At 34.2% G+C, this 13,801-nt stretch overlaps 1 protein-coding gene and 1 long non-coding RNA gene across 7 annotated transcripts in view; both read left to right on the plus strand.

Annotated features, from left to right (window-relative positions):
- The window catches only part of LOC118766977, a 389,104-nt gene that overhangs the window by 213,958 nt on the left and 161,345 nt on the right, over positions 1 to 13,801 (plus strand). The window lies entirely within an intron of this gene.
- Positions 1 to 13,801, plus strand: part of LOC115221716 (POU domain protein 2-like) — a 190,684-nt gene that overhangs the window by 138,091 nt on the left and 38,792 nt on the right. For 3 of the 6 annotated variants that reach the window (XM_036510864.1, XM_029791924.2, XM_036510865.1), the window contains exon 2: positions 4,679 to 4,720. The exons of the other annotated variants lie outside the window; for them this stretch is intronic. In XM_036510864.1, the coding sequence (XP_036366757.1) occupies positions 4,679 to 4,720 (42 nt within the window). The remainder of the gene's footprint in view (positions 1 to 4,678; positions 4,721 to 13,801) is intronic. 6 annotated transcript variants of the gene reach the window in all.

Raw genomic sequence — 13,801 nt, forward strand, 5'->3', positions numbered from 1 at the left:
TGGCATGGGTTCCACTGACTTGACACCGGCATCGGCCATGACTACAGTCTCACTTGGCTTCACAGGTCTGCACAAACCACAAACAACGTAAAGTATTCTCAAAACAATAAGACCAGAAAAACAGACCAATACTCTGCATGTGTTGAAATCATATAGAGCTGCATTTGATTTTGCATTGAAAGTATGCAGTAAAAATAAAGTTACTGACGTAATAATAATTATTTCTAACATTGGCACAGAAATTTGGTAGGGAGAAGCTAGTCAATTAAAGCCTTTTCAGTACTGTTTGACCCTGGAAAAAATGTAACTAAATACTGCATGAACTATTGTCTTCTGTTCTACTGATGATGGCATCATAGTCTAAGCACAAAGCCACACATGTTTGAGGGCAGTAGCCTTAATACATTGCCTATTTTAGTACCACCTCTCAGTTCTTGTGTACCTTTAGTGGAGACCACTATGGTAAGCATTTAGATTGAATCTTGTAGTAACCCATAAGCAATAGTTTCTTCTCTCTCACTCCATGAATCTTGGAAACCCTGCAAAGGTTATGGGCTCTGTCCCTCTTCCTTTGAGTAGCCCAGAAAAGAAAACAAAAATAAAAAGCAAGAAACTATTATTGAATCAACCCCAGTGGTTGACTGGTACTTACTTTATTAGTCTTACAAGGATGAAAAGCAAAGTTTGTTCTAGTAATTCTGTCATCTACTACCCTTATATTAATCTCTATATATAGAATGCCAAGTTATATGTCTCCTTTTTTGTTTGCTGGTTTTCCTCTTGTCACGCTCTAGGAATGTGGAATGAGAAAGCAATGACTGCCCTGAGAGAGTGAGAAGAAACCTATAAAAAAGATATAAAGGGAAATAGATTAGACAGGCAGATAGTTAGGTGGGGGATTGGTGGCATAGAGGTGTGAGAGAGAGAGAGAGCTGTCAAACAATAAGCTGTCAAACAATAAGATGTGTACATAAAATGAAACAAGAAAAAAAGGAACAAGGTTTGAAGCAGAAACATTAAGAATTACTGAAAAGACAGAAATAAACTGCATCATTTTTGACAGTTACTACATTAGTATTAATATAAATCAAGATACAAAATATACTTGAATTTAGTTCTTATCGAAATGTAATCATTAGATTCTATTAGAGAAATAATTCTATGAAAGTAATAGAGATTTTTGTGAAGTAGGTCTGTATAGAAATGTGTCAGATCCAGTTTAGTATTCTGCATTGCTATTGATTAAGTATAAATTATTCAATACACTTATTACATATGATTGGCCTCAATTTTTTTTTTTTTCCAACAAAGTTAATCAAGTCAATTTGACCTTAAGCAGTTGGTTGAATCATTGTTGATATTCCACAGTGTCCTGGTTTACTGCTGTTGTTTAGTGTTGTTAAGTCTTCGTTGCTATTCTACTTCATCCCTTTTCACTGTTGTTGTTTTAGTGTCAGTCTGCCCTTGTTTATATACAAAAAGATGCGACGGTGTTGACTGCAACTTCTTTGACTATAAATCTGCTCAATGATGATTAACAGGAGTAAACTACAATTACATAAGAACCTGTTACAGTGCAACTGTACTCAGTAAAGTAATGAATCTGTAATTTTACAAATTTGTAGATCTGTGAAGTTAAATCAAATTCTTGATTTTCTCCTTAGGCTTACACCTTTTTTTTCCCATCTGGGTTTTTAAGAAACTTTGCCAGTGAATGGTTTCAAATTTGTATGGGTAAGGAGTTCTCTGGCCCGGGTGTAAAGAAATGATAAGGCAAAAATGAATTCATAGAAGAATTAGAACTTAGTGTAGTGACATAATTAACTAAATAATGTCTTTTTCTCCATCTGAGTCAATTTCACTTGACTGCTGTCACCACTAGCCACTACTGACCAAAAAGAAAGAAAAAAAAATGGAGATGTAAAGGAATTGCTCTGGTTCAGATTCTTTTCTTGAACCATTAGGTTAAATGAATCTTCTTATATGCTAATGGAGAATCATTAGGATTTTGTTGCTTAGTAATGATGTTCCCGGAACAATCAGGTATCTATTTCTGGAAATAAGCGAACAGAATCATGTACTGTTAACAATTCTTTCTTTCTTCAGATTTGAACTCATGTCCATTTTGTTGGTAGCCCAATACCATTGACTTGTTAAGATAGGGAATGTATTATAATATATAATGATGGTGTTCCTTTGAGACCATCCTAATATTGCTGCATGTGAATAAACAGCTTTTAGGTTGTAGGCTCTATACACATCCCAACTTATTACTACTTCCTGACTTTCTTTCTATTGAAGTTCACTTTAAAGCATTTCAACCAGAAAATGTCAGAGTCATATCATGATCTCACAACACATTAGCATTTATTGCACTTTCCTACAAGGACCCAGTCTCTGTTGGTAATGCCTCAGGAGGCTACCCTACCAGTTGGTGCATAATCTCATATCCTCTTCTCCTTCAGTTTGTGTCTGATGCCTCTACAAGCATAAGATTTTGAGGAGATCGTTTGAGGCCACTGACATCCAACTGCACTGCCTACAATGATCAAGATTGTGGGTAATGGCAACTGAGCTGTTGTGATTGCCTCTATCCCCATCTACAATAAAACCAAGCATAAATGGTCACAGTCAAATGACTGAAGCAAGTAAAAGAATAAAAGAAAAGAATAAATGTCTCTAAAGCTCTGGGAGTCTATTAGGGCCAGGGACTAGCTTAGCTTTAAAAGTGTTTAGTAAATGGGAGGTTTATCTTACCCCTGGATAGGATACTAGTGTACTACAAGCAACATTACCATATCTTACTTGCAATACACTGTTATTCTTCTACTTATTCCTGATGTCTTGATGAACTAAGGTAAAGTAGTATAAAAGTTGCACTCAGAAACACAATAAAATATCTACTGTAAGTTTGAACTGATAGGAAAAACAGCATCTGTTCTACTCATTCAGTTGGGATATAGAATGGCTTATAAAATAGGTTTCAATTATAACATCTCTACCCACTTTATACGCTTTTTTTTTTTGTAAACATATATAGACATATCATGCTAGAGTCCTCAGACCTTGGAGTCTTAGATCTAAAGGTAACTCTAGTTTTCTCTGCAAAATATTTAATAATTCTTCTTACTCTTTATCTCAGAATTACATCTGATATATTAGATTGTTCCAAAAATAATGGCTGATTTCAGAAACATAGTTTTATTCTGGAAAAATTAACAATAGAAATGTTTTGATTAGTCAAAGTATGAGCCGTGAACATCTATGTATCTCTGCCATCGATCAACTAGATTATTTATGCTGTATTGATAAAAAATTATTGGCTTCGATGCTAAGAAATCTTTGAAAGCTGATTCCACTTCTGGTTTCGACCTGAAAGTTTTATCACTTAAAACGTGTTTAAATGCTTTAAAAAATGGTAGCCAGTGGGTGAAAGATCAGGAAAATATAGAGGTTGTGGTAAAGTCTTGTATCCCTGGTCTGTGAGTTTCTGCAGTGTCATTCTTGCAACATGTGGCTTTGCATTATCATGGAGCAGAATTGGGCCTTGCCGATTCACCAGTGCAGGTCTCATTTTTCACAAGTGAGCATGCATTTCAGCAAGTTGATTGCAGCAAACCTCTGCTGTAGTGCTCTGGCTTCCAGAAAGCTGTAATGGACAACATTGATTGCAGATCACCAGACAGTTACCATAATCTTTTGCTGATGCAACTTTGGCTTTGGGAAATATTTTGGGGACTCATCACGATCAAGCCATTGAGCTGATCGTTTACAGTTATCATAAAGGATCCACTTTTCGTCACAAGTGGCTGTTTGATCAAGAAAGAGCATTGAGCACACTTCAAAACACCAAACTTTTTTGATTTTCTTTGAGCTCATGCGGTACCCATTTATCGAGTTTTTTCCTTACCAATCTTCTGCAGATTGCATGAGCCCATTGCAATATCGACACCAAGTGCCTGAGACATTTCTCTGACACTTTGTTCAACAATTGCTTTCAATTGTTTCTTTGTCAAGACTGCATGTCTGTCCTCTACCTTCTTCATCTTCAAGGCTCTCATTACCACTACAGAATTTCTGAAACCACCTTTGTACAGTGCAATCACTTGTGGACCCCTCTCTCCATGCTCTGTTGATATTGGCAGCAGTTTGGGAGGCATTGTGCCCAAGCTTGAACTCATGCAAGAAAAGTAAGCGATGGTCCTTTTTGTCATGTTCATAATTAAGGGCGCCTGTGCTTCAAGAATGTTTTCTGTCTGAAATAAGTAGAAAATTATTAAAGAGCATACATCAATTATTAAGTATGTCGAAATTCATCTAAAATATAATTAAAATACTATGATAAAATTCTGTTTCAAAACACAACACTTAGAGTGGCCATTATTTTCAGAACAACCTAATATGAGAGAAAATATTTACAACATGAAGCCTTTTCTACTCGTGCAGTTAAGATACAGAATAGTTTATAAAATAGATTATGATAGTAAAGGTGTTGTTGTCTTGATACCTTGTCTTTATTGCCATACATTGATCTATTGGGCTAATCTCCAATTGATAATAGAATAAGGGTGATATATTAGATATGAAACTTTTTCTTGATACAATTAATAGCTGTTTCTGGTCACTCTGCACTTGTTCAGTCAGGTCATCTAATTTACTGTTTCTGCTTATATTGCAGTCATCAAGATTGAACATGCTGCAGTTCGGTCTTTGTGTACTGGTAAGTTTAAACATACATGTTGTGCAATCATTCCTCTTGTAAAGGTACTGATCGCAGCATGACACTAACAGCAGATCCATTGCTTTATTACCGACTATAAAATATTAAAAAAAAGATCATTTGTATATGTTTTACTTGTGATTTAAGAGATATGATGAAGAATTATTTGATGTAGATAGAAAACTTGTACCGTAATTATTTTTCATTATATTTTTACTGTGAGAAAAGGAAAAAAAAAACTCCCTGAAACCAAGAGTCTCAATCCTGGAAAATGAAATCAAAGATATCAGGTGGATAGTAGATTCTTCAGCTGCAGAACTTTGTAATTGCTGATTTGATTTTTTTTCCTTCTTACCAATCTTTTTCCAGAATTATACATGAAATGCCATTATACATATTTACATCTTGAAGTCCTTTTTCTTTAGAGTTTTATCTTGCTAAAATGGGCTTTACATATTTGGTCTGAGTGTGGATAAAAGAGACTCACAAAGACAGGCAATACTTACGAATGTGTTAAACAGCAGAGCACCCCTAAGTTAAGTATTTCTGCCAAATGAAGTTGTAACAAAAGAGGTATAGAATCTAGATAGACCAATGTCTGAAACTTGTGAGTGCAAGAGGATTTGTCGATCTAACTCATTTGTTACTAAATATGTAATATCAAATATAGTCTCTTGGAAAAATAAATGTTACAGAGGTATAATTGCTGAGTGAACTATAAGCATGCAGATCTTGAGTTCAAATCTACTACAGGCATTTTTTTTGCATATTGAAGCAGTTCACTTACTTATATACACCTCAGTTCATCTAGTCTCAAATGCATATCCACATCCTCTTGACATCTTATTCCAGGGAAATATATTTCTCATCTGCTGAAATTGACCAGCAAACCTATTATATTTAAAGTGATGGTTTTAATATTTTGGCTTATGCCCATAGATAACACATAAATGACATAATTTTGTATCTTTTCTCTTAAAATATATGTATAGTTCCAATCTTGCCAGGATTGTCTTTGTCTTTCATCTTACCAGTGCCAATAATATAAGTGCTGGTAATGAACTGGAGTTAAGACAGTTAAATAAACCCTTTTAAAACAAATTCAAGTCTTGTGTCAGTAGGAGCCTCAGTATTTCTCTCTCTCTCTCTCTCCTCTCTCTCAATAATTCTATTCTCACCTACTAGGCACAAGGCCCTCATATATTCCAATAACTGTCTACTCCTGTGTTCAACACAAATACAAAATGCTGTAATGCCGTATATATGTTGATCACAAAGCAAAATTTTTTTGTTCCAACAAATATTTTATACCCAACCAGTTTCATTATAAGAGAATTTCATGTTCCTTTATTATACTTTAGTCTCTCAGCACTTGTTATAAAGCCACCTCCCTCTCTTCTACCACCCTACTCAGATGAGGTGTGGGTGCATTTTCTTTATCTTAAAGTTACATAGTGACCTTAGTAGTGCTAGAGTCATGAAAAAGCACCCAGTTCACTCTGGAAAGTGGTTGGATTAGGAAGAACATCCTGCCATAGAAACCATGCTAAAGCAGTCATTAAATGATGATGATTATATATATATATAGGTGCAGACATGGCTGTGTGGTAAGTAGTCATAGGCAGAGGTGTGGCTGTGTGGTAAGTAGCTTGCTTACCAACCACATGGTTCCAGGTTCAGTCCCACTACATGGCTCCTTGGACAAGTGTCTTCTATTATAGCCTCACGCTGACAAAAACCTTGTGGCCTTGTGAGTGGATTTGGTAGATGGAAACTAAAAGAAGCGGTTCAACAAAAGAGACTGATAGAATAAGTACTAGGCTTACAGAGAATAAGTTCTGTGGTTGGCTTGTTTGACTAAAGGCAAGGCTCCAGCGTTGCCGCAGTCAGATGACTGAAGCAAGTAAAAGAATAAAAGAATATATATATATATATTTATATGTATATATATATGTGTGTATATATATATGTGTATATATATATGTGTATGTATATATATATATATGTATGTATCTATGTATATATATATGTATGTATCTATGTATATATATGTGTATGTGTGTGTGTGTGTATATATATATATATATAGTTCAGAAAGTACGAGAGGCATTCGCCATGATTGATTGCTAGCCACTAACCCTTTTTTATTTTCTCTCTCTGTTTATCTCTGTGTTCCTTTTTGTTGAAGAGCATAGGCTCGAAACGTAAAAGACTTTCTTACTTCCCGAATCTTAAACTAAAACATCTGTTTGTTGTTTACACACCTATCTTTGTCTTTTGTTTTCTTTATTTTTTTTGTAAATTCCAACTTATATATATATATATATATATATATATATATATATATATATATATATATATATATATATATAAATCGGATAAAAGATATGCAAAATAGAACACCATATATCAAATTATCTATAAATATAACGATTAAATGGGTTTGCAAAATACAGTAAAATGAAATAAAATAAAAATAAAATCTTAAACATGAAAATATTATATACATATAACAATTGAAAGTTTTCTTAAGAAATATGTTGAAATATATACAATATCTTTGCGGTGCAAAATAAACCATGCATTACAAGATCCAATAGTGTGATTGAAAACTTGTTCAAGATTCAAAAAATATATACTATCCATATGGTATATTGTTAGCCGACATTTTAAATTTTGTTGCATGTCTGCAGGAATTCAAGAGTTTGCGTCTTTGATTCAAAGCGCTATTGTCCTGGAATAAAATATAGAATTTTTCCAAAAGACATAAATCACATTTCATGGGACTTTTATGTGTACCGTGCCTGTAAGGTGTTGCGCTATCTAAATCTCTCCATGCCACGTTGAAAGGCCGGGTTTCATTTTCTTTTAATTCCCAGACATATTTTGCCAGGCTGGTCTTTGTCCTATTTTTGGGGTATTGGAAGGAATTTCTATGTGAATAAAGTCGGGTTTTGAAAGAATTTTCAGAAGCCCCTGTATAAGTTCTCTATCCGTGTGAGCCTTCTATCTGCAACACACACACATGTGATATGCTTCTTTCAGTTTCTGTCTACCAAATGCACTCAAGGCTTTGGTCAGCCTGAGGCTATAGTAGAAGGCACTTGCCCAAGGTGCCACACAGTGGGACTGAACCCAGAACTATGTGGTTGGTAAGCAAGCTACTTACCACATAGCCACACAAATATATATATATATATATATATAATATAATATTTATAGATATAGATATATAGATATATATATATAATATATATGTTGTGTGTGTATAGTGTGTGTGTATGTGTCTGTATATATATATATATATACATACATGTATATGTAGTGTTCATATACATACACACATCTATATACATATAATATATGTACATACATACCTCTATATATATATATTATGTACATACATACACACACATCTAATATATATATTATATATGTACATACATACACCACATCATAGATATATATATATATATATTATATATATATGTACATACACACACATCTATATATATATACATATATATATTATATATATATATCCTCACACATATATATATGTACATACATACACACACATCTATCTATATATATATATTATTATATATGTACATACATACACACACATCTCTATATTATATATATATATATATATATGTACATACACACACATCTATATATATATACTATATATATATATAATATATATATATATATATACACACATCTATATATGTACATACATACACACACATCTTATAGATACATATCTATATCTATATATATATATATATATATATATATATACCACATACATACACACACAAACATATATGCATTATATATATATATATATATATATTATATATACAACATACATACACACACAAACATATGCATATATATATATATATATATATATATATATTATATATGTTAGGCTATATTAAATCTGAGCAAGAAGCAAACAGTAACGGTACTGAATCGTAAAATATATTTTCCAACTAAATGTGGTGGCCCCAAAGAAGATAATGTTACTGTTGTTTTTAGTCCCAGGAAGACATCCCCTCCAGTTGGCTAATGATGCAGTCTGTGTCCAATTAGTATTTGTGAGGGGAGATCATCACTCCCATCTCTAGCCTTACGTTATACACACAGACCCGGGTTTCTGGTTAGTTACCTGTCTTCAATGTGTGATAATCACTAGCTAGTGATGAAAACTTATTCCACTCACAAAATAACTGGTTAGGTAGATAGAGGTGTTGATGGGTTAGGGTTCTATCGAAGGTGTTTCAGCAGTGACATGTTACAAGATTGAGGTGACACACAACATATAAATATAAATATATATATTTCCATTTATGTGTGTGTGTGTGTGTGTGTGCATTCATATATTTATGTATATCTCTATATCTCTATATATGAATGTGTGAATATACACACACATACACATACACACAGTACACACACGCATACATTAAAACATGGTTTATTATTTTTCTACTCTCCCTCACTTAGCTCTTTCACACTCCTCTTCACTCTTGATATAATCTTTATGACACTGTCCCCACCTACATATCAAACGTCATCTTATCACCATCAAATATTTCTTAGGCTGTTGTACTATGCTGAAGCCCAACTTCTCTTCTCTCCTCAGCCTTGTTGAGCTTGTCCTCAGTTTGAAGTGGTTCTGATTCTACTGCAAATTTTACCAGTAGGTCACTGAGGTAGCCAGGGGAACGATATAGGCCCAAGCTATGCTTATTTTTTTATAGGTTATGTCAAGGCTGAAATCTTTGCTTACTAGCCCCACTCCTAGACGGTATGGTAGACGTACCAATTAATGCATTGGAGCCACATCTCTTAACCTTTCTCAGCTTACCATCTTTATCAACTTTATCACTCTCTTCCAATCCAGCCTTTGATTTCACTTCCATCTTCTCCTCCTCTATCAATTTCTTTGACATCTCTGATACTATTGATTACCCCTGATCTCCCTCTCCATGCATGTTTTCTATAAATCACCCACCTCCCACTCTTACCTTTACTTTGTCTTTTCTCACCTCAACCATTTGAAATCTTCTATTCCCTTGTTACCATCCCTATGCTTTTACAATTTTGAAACCCAGTCCTACCTGATCACTCTCCCATTCATGTATCATAGACCATCGTCAATATTGCTTTCCTCTGTGATCGCATCTCTGCACTCTTGATCATTTGCCCCCCCCCCCTTCCATTTCTACCCTAATACATTATCCCTCGAATGGTCCATCCTGAGCACTTTTCTGTCTACTCTACTTAGCCCCTGCAACCTTTTCTACATTCTATGAATGACCACTTCCCTGATCCCAACAGGCTCCTAATTTCTGTGACCTTTTAGTTCACTATTCTTCTAACCCTCCTAATACCCAACTGAGATCTTTTCTTGGCTTTTGAGCCTGGCATAATACATGTCCTTGTGCCTAGAGTGCCATTATACTTTTTGGTTCCAACCAATGTTATTTCCATATCATTGACCATTTCACCTATACCATTAATAACTGCCTTAGCTGTCAGCACAGGGGCTTGTCATATATTGATGAAATTTACTGTAGTTCAATTGATCATATCACTGAACATTTATGTGATATTCACCTGAACAACACCACATCACCACTTGGTGTCATGTTAACACACAAGCACACTATATGCCCTATCTGTAGCATTATTTCATATCACAGATATTCTCCTTCTCACCACCAAGAAGAATATCTCATCTTCCACCTTGGTTGCTTTGCATCTATGAATAGTGTAGTTACAGTAACACAACTATGCCCTACAACACAGCATTCCCTTTTCCTACATTTACATTTCATATTAGACCATGCTTTTACACACTTGTCTCATAGACCACATTCATTTACCTATACATTTATGCATCCATATAGATTAAACATACTGCAAACTATGACATATGGACATACTACCCATTGCACATGCACACAGACACTAATATACATACCATCTCATTTTAAGCCTACAAACATACCTCCAACCTGCCATCCCTTCACATATTTCTCCACCCCATAACACTACATGAATACATTGCACATAGGTACTCTTTGTTTACCACATAGATATCCTTCATGCACTCACACAAACAAAAACCTGGTATCATGAACTTCGCTCTCATTTTTTTCCTCTCTTCATTATTCTTCTTTTACTCATCTTTTTTCACTTTTTCTCCTTTCCTCTGACTTTTCCTACTTATTCCCCCACTCCCTCCTTCTCTCTCTCTCCCCTCCCTCTCCTGCTCTCTTTCTCTCTTTAATCTCATTGTAATCTAGATTCTACTTCTTTCTCATTCTACTTGTGGCTTGCCATGTGAACAGACATCCTTTCTCTCTTTTCCTGCTTCTCAATTTCTTTTTCTTTTCTTTTTTCTTCTCATTTTCTTTGGTGTATTAAGCTACATTGTACACTTCTTTGTTTTTTGGGTTTTTTTTCATTTTATATTATATTTCCACACTTTGCAAGAACATACTTTTGTATGTCTGGTTCTATGTGTTTTTTTTTCCTCTTTGCCTCACATTTTCATTGTGTGATGTTTACCTATAGTTATGTTCTTTAACCCTATGCCTTTCTAAGTCCACTTTCCATATAGTTTTTTTCCTCTTTTTTAGATTTCTCTTTTCTTTCTTCCTACTATTAATAGCAATTCTGAGAATATAGTGTTAGTGACTCTGATGTTGGTACAGATCTTATGAAACTAACTAGACACTTTGTTTCAACGGTCCCTCTAGATATGTTTTCCTAACAGTACATCAACTTAACATTATTTATTACTCTAATCTTCTAAGCCACTCCCACTTATTGTATTTATAAGATTTTAATTGGCTAGGTATACTGTATTACTTTTGTTGATGGTCTTGGAGTGGCAACTGGTGGTACATATATAGTTGTCCTTTGCTTTACTCATGTATTTGCTTCTGAGAATCATCATGCAGACTGAAAATATGTAAATTGAGGCACATAGGTTTGAATGATAATAGGAATAAAAAAAGAAGTTTTTGTAGTATTTCTAAAAATACAGTTATTTTATGTGTAAGTGCCTGTGTCCACAATAATGTTTTACACTTGTACAAGAACCATTGTTGTTAACATTTGTCACTATGTCTGGCAACTTAACAGTTTGAAAACAGTCATTTAATGCATTACAGCATAATAATAATGTGATTCAATATTTAGATGCTTTCAATTCACTAACAATTTTTCTTTCCTTGATATAAAAATTCTCTTTCAGAATAGACTGTTTTCATCAGCATTAAATACTTGTTTTAATGAATAAAATTGTAATATTTTAACTAATTTTTATACAAGTTACTGTGCTTTTTTCTTGATTAACTTCTTGCATGCTTTCTGATATTATGTTATATTAAGGTGAAAGCTTTGATTTAAAAAAAAAATCTTTGAACCCATCCCTTATTCCTAAAAATCCAGGTTGTAGATGTTTGCTTTATAAAGTTGATTTCACTTAAAATTCTTATTGCTGCTTGTCATAAAGCAAAGCTATCCAAAATATTTTTCCATTGTTCCATAATGTTACAAAATATATATCAATACATGCTTTAAACTTACTGAAGATCTTCCAGTTATACTAATTTTAATATCTTCTCTGTTTCTTTTCATTGTTGCTTAAACAAATGCTTCTTTTCAGTTCTATATTTAAGAGATGAGGAATTATGTACATTATTTACATTATTTACAATTGACAGATATTTGTCCTCATCTAGTTTGTTGTTAACATGACGTTTCGGCTGATATACCCTCCAGCCTTCATCAGGTGTCTTTGGGAAATTTTGAACCTGGGTTCTCATTCCTAAGGTACTTTTCAATGTTGTTGTTGTTATTGTTCAGGTCACTGCTTGGAATCGAACTCGGAATTTTGGGGTCAGTAGCCCACGCTCTTAACCACTACGCCATATGCCTGTGGGCATATGGCGTAGTGGTTAAGTGGTTAAGAGCGAGCACTACTAACCCCAAAATTCCGAGTTCAATTCCAGGCAGTGACCTGGATAATAATAATAATAATAATAATAACAACAACAACAACATTGAAAAATACCTTAGGAATGAGAACCCAGGTTCGAAATTTCCCCAAGACACCTGATGAAGGTTGGAGGGTATATCAGCCGAAACGTGTTAACAACAAACAAGACGAGAACAAATATCAGTCAATTATAAATAATGTATTTGCTTCATTTATATGAAATGAATTTTTTTTACAGTGTCTGTGAAACCTTTTCCAGTTTGAAGTTGATTAAATGTTTTAATTTTTATTTCAAGAAAGACCAATGTTCTTGTTCATTTTTAGTTTGACATGTGAAACACTGTTATTTAATCTCAAAAATATTTCACAAAATATAAAAAAAATAGATATAGCTTAAGCTCTACTTTAGCATATATATTTCTTTACTACCCACAAGGGGCTAAACACAGAGGGGACAAACAAGGACAGACAAACGGATTAAGTCGATTACATCAACCCCAGTGCGTAACTGGTACTTAATTTATCGACCCCGAAAGGATGAAAGGCAAAGTCGACCTCGGCGGAATTTGAACCCAGAACGTAACGGCAGACGAAATACGGCTACGCATTTCGCCCGGCGTGCTAATGTTTCAGCCAGCTCGCCGCCTTGAAACCTGCTCTACTTTAGCATATAGTCTACCTCACTACCCTAGTAATGAAATGACAACAAAATGAGAAAAAATAAAAAGCTGAAATAGAAACAGTGAAACACATGCATCTGCGCACGCACACACACACAGACTTAATGGACTTCATTAAGTTTTTGTCTACCAAATTCACTCATGAGGCTTCAGTTGATCTGGGGCTATGGAAGAAGACACTTCCCCCAAGGTGCCATGCAGTGGGATGGAACCTAAAACCTTATAGTTTAGAAGTAAACTTCTTCTCAATACAGCCATGCCTGCATGTGTGTGTGTGTGTGTGTGTGTTTATTAAAACATAAGAAGGAAAATTGTACTCTATACTGCTACACGGAGTGTAGACTTTATTTAATCATACAAAATCAAGTTGCT

This window comes from Octopus sinensis, linkage group LG18 (assembly GCF_006345805.1).
Source record: "Octopus sinensis linkage group LG18, ASM634580v1, whole genome shotgun sequence".
Classification (NCBI taxonomy): domain Eukaryota; kingdom Metazoa; phylum Mollusca; class Cephalopoda; order Octopoda; family Octopodidae; genus Octopus; species Octopus sinensis.